Below are 12,997 nucleotides of genomic sequence, written 5' to 3' on the forward strand. Positions count from 1 at the left end.
TGGATTGTCTTTCTCCCTTCAGCCTTCTTTTGTACTCAGCTATACTGAACAGATTTTTGTCAGATACAAATAGTTGCAGATAGGGCTTATGAGAAGAGAATTCAGCCAGTACATTGGTCTGGGGCCAGAAGAGCCAAGGCAGAACCCATTGGTTTCTGATAGATTCTCCCAAAAAAACAAATAAACAAAAACCCTCACAGCGCCTTTTCATTTATTTTACAAAGGTTAGCAAACAGGTAAGAGGCTAATTTTGATAGTGTTATTAGAAACAGAATTGATTTTGATAGTGTTTTTTTGCAAAATTCTGCAAATAAAAAGCCAGAAAAGCAAATTTAATTAGCTGATTAGTTGTTTTGTCCAATGTATATTGTTATCTGGTCATTCTGGGGCAGAGGAAATAAAGAACTTATGAAAGTTTATCAGTGGTCATATTCAGGTAGCTTGAGATTTGCCATTGTGTTCAATTAGGTTTTCATAATCATACACCAAAAGCTGTCTACTTTGTTCATATTTTTATCATAACTACTTTTTTCTACAAAGAAGGAAAAATTACAACTTTAAAATTTCATGTTATACAGTTATCTTTATTGAAAAGACTTAACTGAAGATTAAACCTTCAATTTTGAGAGGAGCCCTCCTACTCCGACCCTTGGGCCTGAAAGCAGCATTGTTCCACCTTACAAATTTTCCTTTGGAGGCCCTGGATGCAGGGGCACAAATCAGGCAGCATTCATGCATGTGTTGGACAGCAACCACTTCACTTTTTGGATGGGGCTGTACATGATTTTCCCAGTTCCTGCAACAGAAAACTAAATGTCAGGAAACAACTTTCTTGCCCAGCTTTCCCCTCCTACTACTTTTGAGTCATTTTGGATGGAAAAACATCCATGTTTACCATCCCATATCTACCACCTGGAGTGGTATAGCCAGAACAGAAGTTGACAAGATATTTGCCTTCCAGTTCTTGCTTTAACACTCTGTTGTTGCTTTTCCTGTTAACTTCCTGTTCACTGATGGCAAAAATGAAATGCTAAGTATATATTGCTGAGCTTCAGACCTTAGCATTTACACCAGACCTTCCCTAGTTGCCTTCTCTTTTTGTAAAATGTTAACTATATAATGCTGAATTTCAGACTTACCCCAGTTATCTTCTTTTTCTGAACACATTTCATGGGACAGATCACTCTAAGTTGGTCATGCCGTAAGACATGCCCACGTTAGTCACACTCAGTTTTTAAACATGAATTACTTTGGTAGCATGTCCTAATTTGGTACAGTAAATCACTTCTCCTTCTTCCACTGCCTTGATCATAATGCTCCCTTCCATTTGAAAAGCAATATGTTTTTAAACTAAAAGGATGATAATGTCTAGTTTTGTGAAGATGTTGATGAATATTTGGGCAATTAGGTTTAGGGATCAGGGAAATGTTGCATTTGGTTGAACAGAATAATGCTGCTTCTTTCTGATTCCATTTTACCAGCCAAAATTTAGTCACCACCTACCATTCCATAAAACAAACATGTCAGCTAGTTTTGCCTTGCCTTTTTCAATGCTTTTAGCTTCCCTCTGTCATTACTGAAAAGCTATTTTGATAATGCACTTCCTTTGTTAGTATGCATGCATGCTTACATAAGGCTATACTGAGTGTACCTGAATTTGGCAGAGATAATAGGAGAGATTAGCAAATGAGTCCACTGACATGATGCATCATTTTTCATTCATTAAGCCTGGATTTTGTATGTTGAAAGGGTTACTTTACTTGTTTTGTCCCACCAAGCATGCTAATTTAGAAGATCCTCTTTGAGATGGGGGTACCATGTAGCCAGCAAAGAAATCAAAATTGTCTGATGACATCAGATGATTCGGAGCCTCTTCAGGTCAAAGCATATACTTGGCAACACTGACTCTGGGGAATCTCTAGAACACACAAGATTTGAAAAAGCACAGTGGGTTTAACAGATGTCATCATAGCAGTCCAAGAGCCTAAAGAGGTTGGGTCTACATGGGTTAGAGCTGTCAGCGTACCTCAGGGCAAGATAGCATCTTCAAAAATTCATTTTAAACTCCCTATCACCCCATTCTCTGTACCGTATATTTAGAGCAGAACATTTCATCATTTTATTTATTTTGGTTCTATGTGTTTGTCAGTCTGCTTCTGTATTGTTCAGTATTGCATTGGTTTTTCTGTTTCTGTTTGGATAATTCATTTTACAATTGTACTGTATTGATTTTATACAGTATTTGTACTCCTTCTTCCCATGCGTGCGTGTGTATGTGTTTTAGATTATAAACCTTTGGCAGGGTTGGCTTTCTACATAAATAAAGAATGAGGATGATAGTGTTCTAATCACTTCTATTACTAGTGTTAATAGTGCTGTATTCAGTTATTACTGTAACTTAATTTTTTCTTTAGTGAATAAGTATAAGAGCGATAGCTTGAATTAAAGAGAGAAAGGTAGGGTTGCTTAATGAAATTCACTACCTTACTAATGCCAGTTTTAGCCAAAACATTTCCCGCAATAGCCTCCTAAAATATAGGGACTATCAGAAAAGAAATTTCACCTGTAATGCATCTCTGTTCACCTTCACACCATATAATTCAATACCTAAATAAAGTACTTGATATCTTGACTGTAAAGATAAATCTGCACTACAGAGTTATAGCAGTTTGATACCACTTCAACTGTAATGGCACCATCTGATAGAATCCTTGTGATTTGTAGTTTGGCAAGGTACATGGAATTCTCTGCTAAACTATAGTATCTGCCTAGAGATAAAAACCTCATTAAACTATGATCCCCAGGATTCCATGGGATGGAGCCATGACAATTCAAGTGATATCAAACTGCTATAAATGTGTCGTGCAGATACACTCAAACAGTGTTTCCAGCCATGGTCCCACAGGCATCCCCCAGAGGATCAATGAATGAATGTCCATCAAGTGTCATTTTGAAAGCTTTAATACTAACTCAGCACCCCATTCAAGACAGTTTAATCTTCCAGTTATCCAATGATCTTCCACAATATTCCACATCACAATAATTAATTATTACCAGGTTTTGCCTTTTAATGTTATAATTATAATATAAATTACTTACATGTTTTAGCTGATTTTTTAAAAACAACAACAACAACTTTGATCCAAAACACAATGCAGAAATAATCCAGTTTGAGACTGCTTTAACAGCCCTGGCTCAATGCTAGGGAATCTTGGAAACTGTAGTTTTGTGAGACATTTAGCCTTCTCTGACAGAGACCTCTTATGCCACAGTACCTTTCAGTTCCCAGGGTTCCCTAGCACTGAGCCAGGGCAATTAAAGCGGTCACAAACAGGATTATTTCTGCTTTAGTGTGCTTTGGACCTTAGTTAGATTAGAATTGTGCAGTGTTTCTATCACAACATACTACAGGGATTGCCTATCCAAAAATCAGTTGCAAACCACAACTGAGGAGATCTAATCATAGAGTTGGAAAAGATCTCAACATTTATCTAAAGTTCAACTTCTGTCAATGAAGGAAATCCAAAATAGCACCTTTAGCAGAATGTATAGCTCTAAATTTTAACTATTCACACAAGCTTCACACATATACCCCTACCATCACAGCCATGAGAAGGAAATAGAGGAGCTTGAGATAACATTAGGCTTTGAGACTTAGGACACTATGGGGGACTTGGGAGGTCCTGAGAATTAACATTCTAGCAAAGGGTTGGAAATTGTGTTGGGCTGCTGGTACTTGCAGTCTATAAACACCTAGAAGGCTGGATTTTGCCCACTCTTGTCCTTGAACAATATATTGAAAGAAAGAATGCCTCTGATAATTTTGATGACCTTAAGTTAGAGTTTAAGCTACTTGGACTTTCCTTCTGACAGTAGCTACAACTCAGATATTGCTTCAGGCTGTTTTGCCCAGATGGCCTGGCAAGGCACATCCAAGGCACTTAGGTTTCCTTCACACAGTGGAGTCATTCTCATGTGTGCACCAGTTTTTACGGTTCTCTGTGTGTGTGTGTGTGTGTGTGCCTGTCTGTCTGTGTGCATGCCGTCAAGTTGACTGTTGACTTATGGCAACCCCATGTATTTCATAGGGTTCATAGGGTGCGCACTCACTTTATTTATTTTTATTTATTTCCTGTAGGCTTGACATAGCAATAATAAAATATGAGATATAAATTGAGGTATCTAGAAATTTCTTGTACTTTACCACCTTTTTTTCTTAATTTGTTTAACAGTCGGCCTCAAAGACAGAGAAGAGAAACACATGAAGAATCACACAAGCAAGGCAGGTATGCTACCACCACTGATGCACCACTGAAGCATTACGTTGCCCATGCCTATGTCTGATTTTCCTTTTTGTCTTTGCATGCAAATGAAGTTTGTGACACCATTAGATAATTTTAATGCTCCTACACTGTACAAATTGAATGTTTTTTTTTAATTATTTTTTTGTTTCAGAGTGCCCCCAGACTTTGGCGGGTTACAGACCGCCGAAAAGCGGCGGCCTGCACCCACCCCTTTCCCAGCCAGATCAGGGCCTCAGCAGCCAGAGTGGCAGCCACTGAGGCCCCGATCCGCCGCTTTCCAGGCTGCAGGGAAGCGGCAAAAGGCCCCTTTCCTGCAGCCTGGAAAGGGGTGTCCTTGGGGCTTCAAGCCCCAAGGACACCCCACGGCAGCGGGGAGGAGGAAAAAGGGGCCGCTTGGCCCCTTTCTCCTCTGCGTCGTTGGGTGCAGCTGTCTGAAGGCTGTGCCCAGCGACACAAACGGCAAAAGGAGCTCCGTTTCGGAGCTCCTTTTGCGGCCGGGGAAGGGGCGCACTATGCGCCCTGGCGCGGTTGTGACGTTGTAATGGCGGCGGCCGTGTGGAACAGCCGCCGCCATTTTGTGCACGCTCCGCGCGTGCTAGAGTTGGGGGCGTCCAGAAAGGACGCCCCTTTCTAACCCTAGCACGCGCGGAGCATGCACTTTTAGGCCCATTTGTAACAGGCCATCCTCTAGCATACGTTGGGGCAATTTCTCCCTTTTTAGGTTCCACCCTAGACTATTTTAGAACTAAGACAGACCTTTTTCATTTCATATTTTTTTAAAAAGCCCTCCTGGTTCCAAGACCACTCAAAGATGTGGCAAAAATGCACCCCATGCCCCATCGACTTCTATGGGTCTATTTGCGCCACACACATACCCCTGGGAGTCACTTGTGGTCCCCAGGCTGTACTTTGTCACCCCTGTATTACAGGGTAAGAGTGAGACTAGTTTTAAAAGAGTAATACGATGATAATATTTCTCTGTATTACTTATGTAGTGGTTTGAATGCTGGACTAAGACACAGGAGACTAAGGTCTGAATCCCCTCTCAGCCATGGAAACCCACTGGATGCCCTTGGGCAAGTCACACCCTCTCAGTCTTCGAGATAGGCAATGGCAAATCCCGCTCTGAACAAATCTTGGCAAGAAAACCCCATGATGGGTTCACTTTAAGGTCACCATAAATCAGAAATGACTTGAAGGCACACAAGAACAACAACAACAAATTCACTTATTAAACTAGCCTGCTGCACTTGCTGCATTCTGCTGGGTGTAGTCTCGATTCTTGGACGTCTGTTCCATGGTTTTGCCCTAATCACATCTTCCAGAGCAAAATGCCAACCTGGGCCCTCCAGAAGGTATTGGCCTCCAATTTCCATTTGCTCCAGTCAGCAGGGCCAATGGGCAGGGATGATGCAGTTTTAGTCCAACGTTTGGAGGGCCACAGCCTCCAATACCCCTGCTCAAAACTGTTATGTTCTCTTTCTGGGAAATAAGTTAGAAATGATTTCAAAGCTGCAACAATTTGTCAATTACAGAGCTATCAATGCAACATAACATTATATGCCAAACAGATAACATAAACATTTGCAATTCTTCAGCCATTTTAAACAATGGAGTTTATCAGACAAGGGTAATTGGAAGTATAATCCAATGGCAATCTGAATGCAATCATGGGGTTTAACATTATTGCGTGATAACCCACTACACACAAATTCGGGCAATGGGAAGTCAGTCTGAGGTTTCATGTTATTGCGTGATAGACTGCCACATGCAAATTCAGGCAATGACATGCTATTTTCGGGCAATGGGAAGCCAGTTCGAATGCAATGTGTATTCAAGTAATTGCGCAAAACTAGAGACTTTAAGTGAATGCGTTCTGGCCCCACTTTCTTTTCATTCGAATTTAAGAGAAATTCCTCCCGTTTGATAAACTCCAGTGTGATCCTGGGACTCAACTACCTACTGATATCAAGATATATTTTATGTGTTAATCATAAAATGCAGCTCTGGCCCAAAAAACTACATGAGATATGCATATTCTCCAGTGTTGCACAGATAAAAACCAGGACACATGAAGCCAAGTGACATCAGAGTATGGTCAAGATGGTAAAGTTATTAATGAGAAAGAATACACAGCTAAGGGAGGCTGCAGCAGTTTGCTTTTGCCTGGGCCTACTGGGAAAGGCAAGACTTCATATAACCTCTCACCAGTGCTAAATTAATTGAGTGCAAGCTACTTTTGTACTTTGAATTCAGTTTGCAGCAATGGAAGTAAGCTGGGAATAAAGGGGGAAAGTAGGAGGAAATGGAAATGGGGACATTGTCAATGCCTCTGAAAAAGTGGGATGATAAAGGGTTAACCAAGATTGTCACTCCCAAATATACACAGCCTTTGCCCATGAGAGTATGGACATGCAAATATCTCTTTGAGATGTTCAAATTACAGCCTTGTTTTTTAAAATGTGCATCTCATGCCTTTCAACGGCGGTGCATAGTCTTGCAATTATCCTAGCAGAACCTTTCACCCATGCCTTGGGGAGGCAGATGGGTGGAGGCTAATTGCAACCATCAAGCCAACTGCTGCTCATATAGGAATTGCAGAACAGAATTGCAGAATAATTTCTTTAACAGTTATATTTTTCTAGGAAACCATCTGAACAATGAAAGCTATCTTATGCCTGATTAAATTATCTATCCATCTGGTTAGTCTTGTCTTGCTGGAAATGGCTCTCCAGGGTCTCAGTAAGAAAGAGAGAAGGCTTTTCCACTGCCTGCTATGTGATCCTTTTAATTTGAGATAATTACCAGGATTTAATCTGGAACCTTCTGCATGGAAAACATGTGGTTTACCCCTCTTCCCCCTGTTTTCCACCCCATCTGTTATAACTACAGGTGGGGAACAAGTGGCTTCTGGATGCTGTTGGACAGCAAGTCCCATCACCCCCACCCAGCATGGTCAATGGTAAGGAATGATGGGGCTATAGTCCAAGAACATTTGGAAGGCCACAACCTTCTCAGCAAGAGTGAGGAAGTTAAATTTGGCATCCGAGCAATTAGAAGTACAGTGAGCCACAGGGCTCAGTGGGAGAAGAAAGCAGAGGCCTCAGGGGTTTTAAAAAAAATTAAATTTAAATTTTTAATTTTCTTAAAAGATATTCTTTTAAAAACTTTCTTTAAAAACATCACATCTTATGGAATTTTCCTTGAACCACATGAAACTATGTACATGTAAGTACATTAGGCTGCACATTTGATATTTAAAGGTATACTTTTAATTTTCCTAGTTATCATTGTCACAATTGTTTCCATTACATTCAGTGATATAAGGGAATTATGATTTATGAATAACTTTAGTACAAAATTGTTTATGAAGGATTATGTGTGGTGTGGTATGGGAAGAGGTCAGTGGGGTGTGACACCATGCATTATCACACTGGGTGACGCCAACCCTAGTGACACTACTACATAAAGAATTTAATAAATGCATTAACTGACCATGGTTATTTTGAAAACAAAGCAGCTCCAAAGCCCCAGTCCAGACAGAAGTCATGTAGAAGCTTCCTTTTTAGACCACAGCTCCTAAAATTCCTAAACCAGCATAGCCAGTGGTTATATGAATGGAGGGTTATACTGAGACCCTTTTCCTAGCAAAAGTCCAATCCCCATCACCACCATCATCATCCCAACTTTTTTTTTTTTAGTTCAGGACTTAAGACAGCTTACAAAAATTAAAACAGATACATAAATTAAAAAAAACACACAATAGAAATATATTCTCATACAGCTAAAACATTCATATTATAAAAATATAAGTAAACTAAAAATTGAATTAAAAACAGTTAAAAGTATCACTGTTAAAAACAAATATTTGTATAAAACAAATGCAAAGCATGTAGTGTATTATGAAAGAATCTTTCCCCCCAGAGCAATCAGACTGCAAAGGGCTGCTGAACCAAAAAGGCCCCCACCTTCCTATGGAAGGATTGCAATGAGGGTACCCTTCTAGGAAAAGAAACCGGGAGCAGCCACGGAGAAGGCCTTCTTATGTGTTCCAACCATGCTATTGTTGTAAGCACTATCTTTACAAGGGCAAATATGGGACGGAGGAATTTGGTTGGGAAACTGTAATGGAGCCCTCCTATGGACCAGAATCATATACCACATCTATTTCTTTTCCAGAAAATATTAAAGCGTCCACTCCTAGTGCACTTCCTGAAGTGAATAAAGTAAATGTAACAGGCTCCTGTTGCATGTGCTAGGGGCAATCATAAGGAAAGGTGTATTGATTCAAAGGCAGAATGGCATGATCAGTGTCATGTCACTGTCAGACAAAGGTCAAGATTCTGGAAAATTATTTGTTTAGACTGGCAATGTTCATCACTGCTTCCTGCCTCCCCAGCACAATGGCCTTTTTTTGTTTGTTTAATTTTCATTCTGTCTTTTCTTGAAATGAGCCCAGGGTAAAAACCACGAAGAGCTGAAGCTTGTAAAATGACCAGGGCCCTTTCACACTACATACTGTAGTTATAGTGCTATGATTCCACTTTAAGTGTCATGGCATCATCCTGAAGAATCCTGGGGGTTGTAGCTTAGGGGGCACTAAAGCTCTCTGAGAATTATAATATAGCCACAGATTCTCTATCCATTGATTCAACCCTCCACAGCTTGAAAATATTCAGAAAAAATATAAATTCCAAAAAGCAAACCTTGATTTTGCCATTTTATAGAAGGGATACCATTTTACTATGCCACTGTATTTAAGGGGATTTGAGCAACCATGGATGTTGGTATCTATGGGGAGTCCTGGAACCAAAGCCCAGGAGATACCAAGGCCCCACCTTATGTGCACATGTCTTCAAGTCTTCTGTTGACTTATGGCTACCACATACTTTCATAGGGTTTTCTTAAACAAGGAATATTCAGCAGTGGTTTGCCATTGCCTTCCCATGAAACACAGCACCGGGCATTCCTTGATGGTCCCTCAGTCAAGTACTAATGCCCCTCAGTAAACTGCAAATCCCAGTGTTCCATAGGGTATTGCCAAGGACGTTAAAGTGGTGCCATAGTACCATAATTGTGCAGTGTGAAACGGCTTCAGATCACAGATGAAGAAAGGCAGGGGAGTGTTAGGTCCTGCACAGAAGACAAGTATGCCTGAGAGTCATTGGGGAAGCAAAGAGCTTAGCAGTGTGCTGGAGTCCCACCCATTAATCACTTCAATAATAATAATAATAATAATAATAATAATAGTTTATTATTATATACCGCTATTCCTTATACAAGATCATAGTGGTGTACAGTTAAAAACAACATTAAAACAAGAAGAATAACGATAAAAACAACAATATCAACATCTAAGACCGTATAAAAACATCAATTCCCGCAAAATACCAAATCAATAAAACAACAGAATAATACAACTCAAGCTCATTGGGGGAAAGCTTGGCGGAAGAGGAAAGGTTTTAGCATCCTCTTAAATCCCTCAAGGGAGGTGACGGTGCGGAGCTCGACGGGCAGGGTATTCCATAATCTAGGGGCTGAGGTAGAAAATGCCTTCTGTGTTGCACTATAATGTGCACTCGGAATAGACAGATGTTTCCCGCCCGACCTGAGAGTGTGGGGCGGATTATACGGGGAGAGGCGGTCCTCCAAGTACCCTGGGCCCAAGCCATTTAGGGCTTTATAGGTAATAACCAACACCTTGTATTGCGCTCGGTAGCGAATGAGCAGCCAATGGAGGTCTTTCAACACAGGTGTTATATGACTGGCCCTGGGGCATCCAGTGACCAGTCTAGCAGCCATATTCTGCACCAATTGTAGCTTCCGAGTTTGGTACAAGGGTTGCCCCATGTAGAGCGCATTGCAGAAATCCAAACGAGAGGTTATCAGAGCATGTACCACAGTTTCAAGGTCAGCCCGGCCCAGGTAGGGATGCAGCTGGCATATCAGCTGAAGCTGATAAAAATAATCCGACTCACAGTAGCTAACAATAATAAAAGAACTGTTTAAAAACAAAATGGTCTTATCCAAAAAGGAAAAAAAAAATTACCTGGAAGTATCAAGATTTTCCTGTTTATTTTGTTTTTATTTCACCTGCAAATTCATAGTTTAGCATGCAAACTCTCTTTTGAAACAGTTCAGGTTTCCCTCAGTCCTTGTGTCCTTCCTCCCTCCCCTCCTGCTGATCATGTCACATGTAGGAGCTTATTGCACTAACTTTTAACCTGACTGCTCCCCAACAGGATACAGTTGGGTTGCGGGATACAGTTGGGAATTATCGCATGGAAAATGCCACTGATGCCACCGGGCGACTGCATGCCAGCTGAATCCTGGCTCCCAGTTGCACTTAGCTGGTCAGTTTGCAAACATGGAAAGCTCCCATGTTCATAAATTGACCGACTGAGCACTGTTGGGAACCGGGATTTAGCTGGAGTGCAGTAACCCAATGGCATTGGCAGCATTTTCCATGCAATAATTCCCAACTGTATCCCACAACCCAACTGTATCCTGTTTTGGTGCAATAAGCTCCCTAGACTCAGGCAACTTGAGAAACTGGCTTTCAGCAATTTCCATTGAGCCCTTTTTAATTATTATTCAGGAGTTAGTCAAAATGTTCAAATACTTTAGCAATAGTACACTAGTTAAGGATAAAGGTCATTTTATTTTACTGCTGACATTCCTCTTTGCTTTCTTGGTCTCTGTTGATTCTGGGTCCTGAAAAAAAATTGTAATTTTTTTGGTGGCGGTCATCTTAGCTAGTTCCAGTAAAAGCCATGGAGAGGCACATTTAAATTCAGAAAATAGTGGATTGATTTAAACAGACCTGGGGAGCACAAATAAAAAGTTGTTGATATTGCTGGGAGTTTTCCTGGGAATACTGTTTTTGTTTGATTTTAATAAATGTGAAGCACTAGGTTAAATCTGGACAAAAGAAAGATATATAAATATGGCTTGGCTCTACAGTTCATGACTGGTAATTTTTAATAACCTTAGGCTTTTTAATAAATAGATCAGTTTAAAAAATGTGATTTTTTGGTGGGAAATTATAGCATATTCTCCCCCCTTGTTAGATACTGTTGAACTATTCTGTTCAAGATCCTTGTTTTGATGTATTCAGTAAAATTAAGAACATTATGCATAAAGTACGTTCTTGAGTTAATCACCTTACCTATGAACATAGGGTTTTGCACTTGGTATCAGATTTTTTTAAAAAAACCCACTTCCTTTCAATAATACATATTTAAAACAAATTGTTAGGCTATACATCATGTAGATTTCTAAAACAAAATCAGTATGTACAGGAGCCAAACCTGGGACAGACTTTTTTTTGTGGTCTGGATAGGCTTAATGTAGATTAAAAACAGAACATAGAGCTCAGGGTCAAAACTCAGTTCAAAACACAGCAATATAAAGCCCATAGCTAGCAGGTAACCCATTAGACACTCTTTAATGGAGGAACAATGTATACACTAAAGAATTATCTGATTAAAAATAGGTCTTTGCTTGCTGCCAGAAGAACAAATGGGAAGCAGTGGCTACCAAGAAGGGCAAAGTTATATTCCTGGCTGCCCAGTGTCTAACATCTGAAGGTGAGGGCACCCAGATGATCCTTATCAAGATAAGCATGAGTAAGCTCCAAGCAAGCAGTCTTCTGATCTTTGGCTTGAAGACATTGATCAGAGGTGATGTGTTCTTGGTACAATGTGGTGTATCAGCCCATCAGAGACCTGTCATCCCAGTATACTAGTAGGATTGGGGTGACTGGCACAACAACTGCAACACAGCATTAATTCCACAAACATCTATCCCAGTGATGGTGAACCTTTTAGAGGCCGAGTGCCCAAATTGTAACCCAAAACCCACTTATTTATTGCAAAGTGCCGTGTCCCTCTGGCTTTCCAGTAACAAACTCTGGAAAACTCTGTGTTGGGGCAACAGCACATGTGCTCACAGAGAGGGCTCTGAGTGCCACCTCTGGCACGCGTGCCATAGGTTCACCATCACTGATCTATCCTATAGTAAGAGAGCAGCTCTTCTCAGTGAAGGTTCACAATTCTAATATCAATGAGATAGAATCATAGAATAATAGAATCTTAGAGTTGGAAGAGACCACTAGGGCCATCCAGTCCAACCCCCTGCCATGCAGGAAATCCAAATCAAAGCATCCCTGACAGATGGCCATCCAGCCTCTGTTTAAAGACCTCCAAGGAAGGAGACTCTATCACCTTCCGAGGAAGTGCATTCCACTGTCGAACAGCCCTTACTGTCAGGAAGTTCCTCCTAATGTTCAGGTGGAATCTCTTTTCCTGTAGCTTGCATCCATTGTTCCGGGTCCTGTTCTCTGGAGCAGCAGAAAACAAGCTTGCTCCCTCCTCAATATGACATCCTTTCAAATATTTAAACAGGGCTATCATATCACCTCTTAACCTTCTTTTCTCCAGGCTAAACATCCCCAGCTCCCTAAGTTGTTCCTCATAGGGCATGGTCTCCAGACCCTTCACCATTTTTGTCGCCCTCCTTTGGACACGCTCCAGTTTCTCAATGTCCTTTTTTAATTGTGGCGCCCAGAACTGAACACAATATTCTAGGTGGGGCCTGACCAAAGCAGAATACAGTGGCACTATTACTTCTCTTGATCTAGACACTATACTTCTATTGATGCAGCCTAAAATAGCATTGGCCTTTTTAGCTGC

At 40.8% G+C, this 12,997-nt stretch overlaps 1 protein-coding gene across 4 annotated transcripts in view; it reads left to right on the plus strand.

Annotated features, from left to right (window-relative positions):
- Positions 1-12,997, plus strand: part of LOC149311302 (gamma-aminobutyric acid receptor subunit rho-1) — an 81,599-nt gene that overhangs the window by 34,634 nt on the left and 33,968 nt on the right. For all 4 annotated transcript variants that reach the window (XM_089530752.1, XM_089530748.1, XM_089530751.1 and 1 more), the window contains exon 2: positions 4,233-4,286. Coding sequence is in view for 3 of the 4 variants with exons in the window: in XM_089530748.1 (XP_089386874.1) it covers positions 4,233-4,286 (54 nt within the window). In the remaining variant the exon portion in view is untranslated. The remainder of the gene's footprint in view (positions 1-4,232; positions 4,287-12,997) is intronic.

The sequence above is a fragment of the Sceloporus occidentalis genome, unplaced genomic scaffold (assembly GCF_023333645.1).
Source record: "Sceloporus occidentalis isolate IW3139 unplaced genomic scaffold, rSceOcc1.0.p SCAF_6, whole genome shotgun sequence".
Lineage (NCBI taxonomy): Eukaryota > Metazoa > Chordata > Lepidosauria > Squamata > Phrynosomatidae > Sceloporus > Sceloporus occidentalis.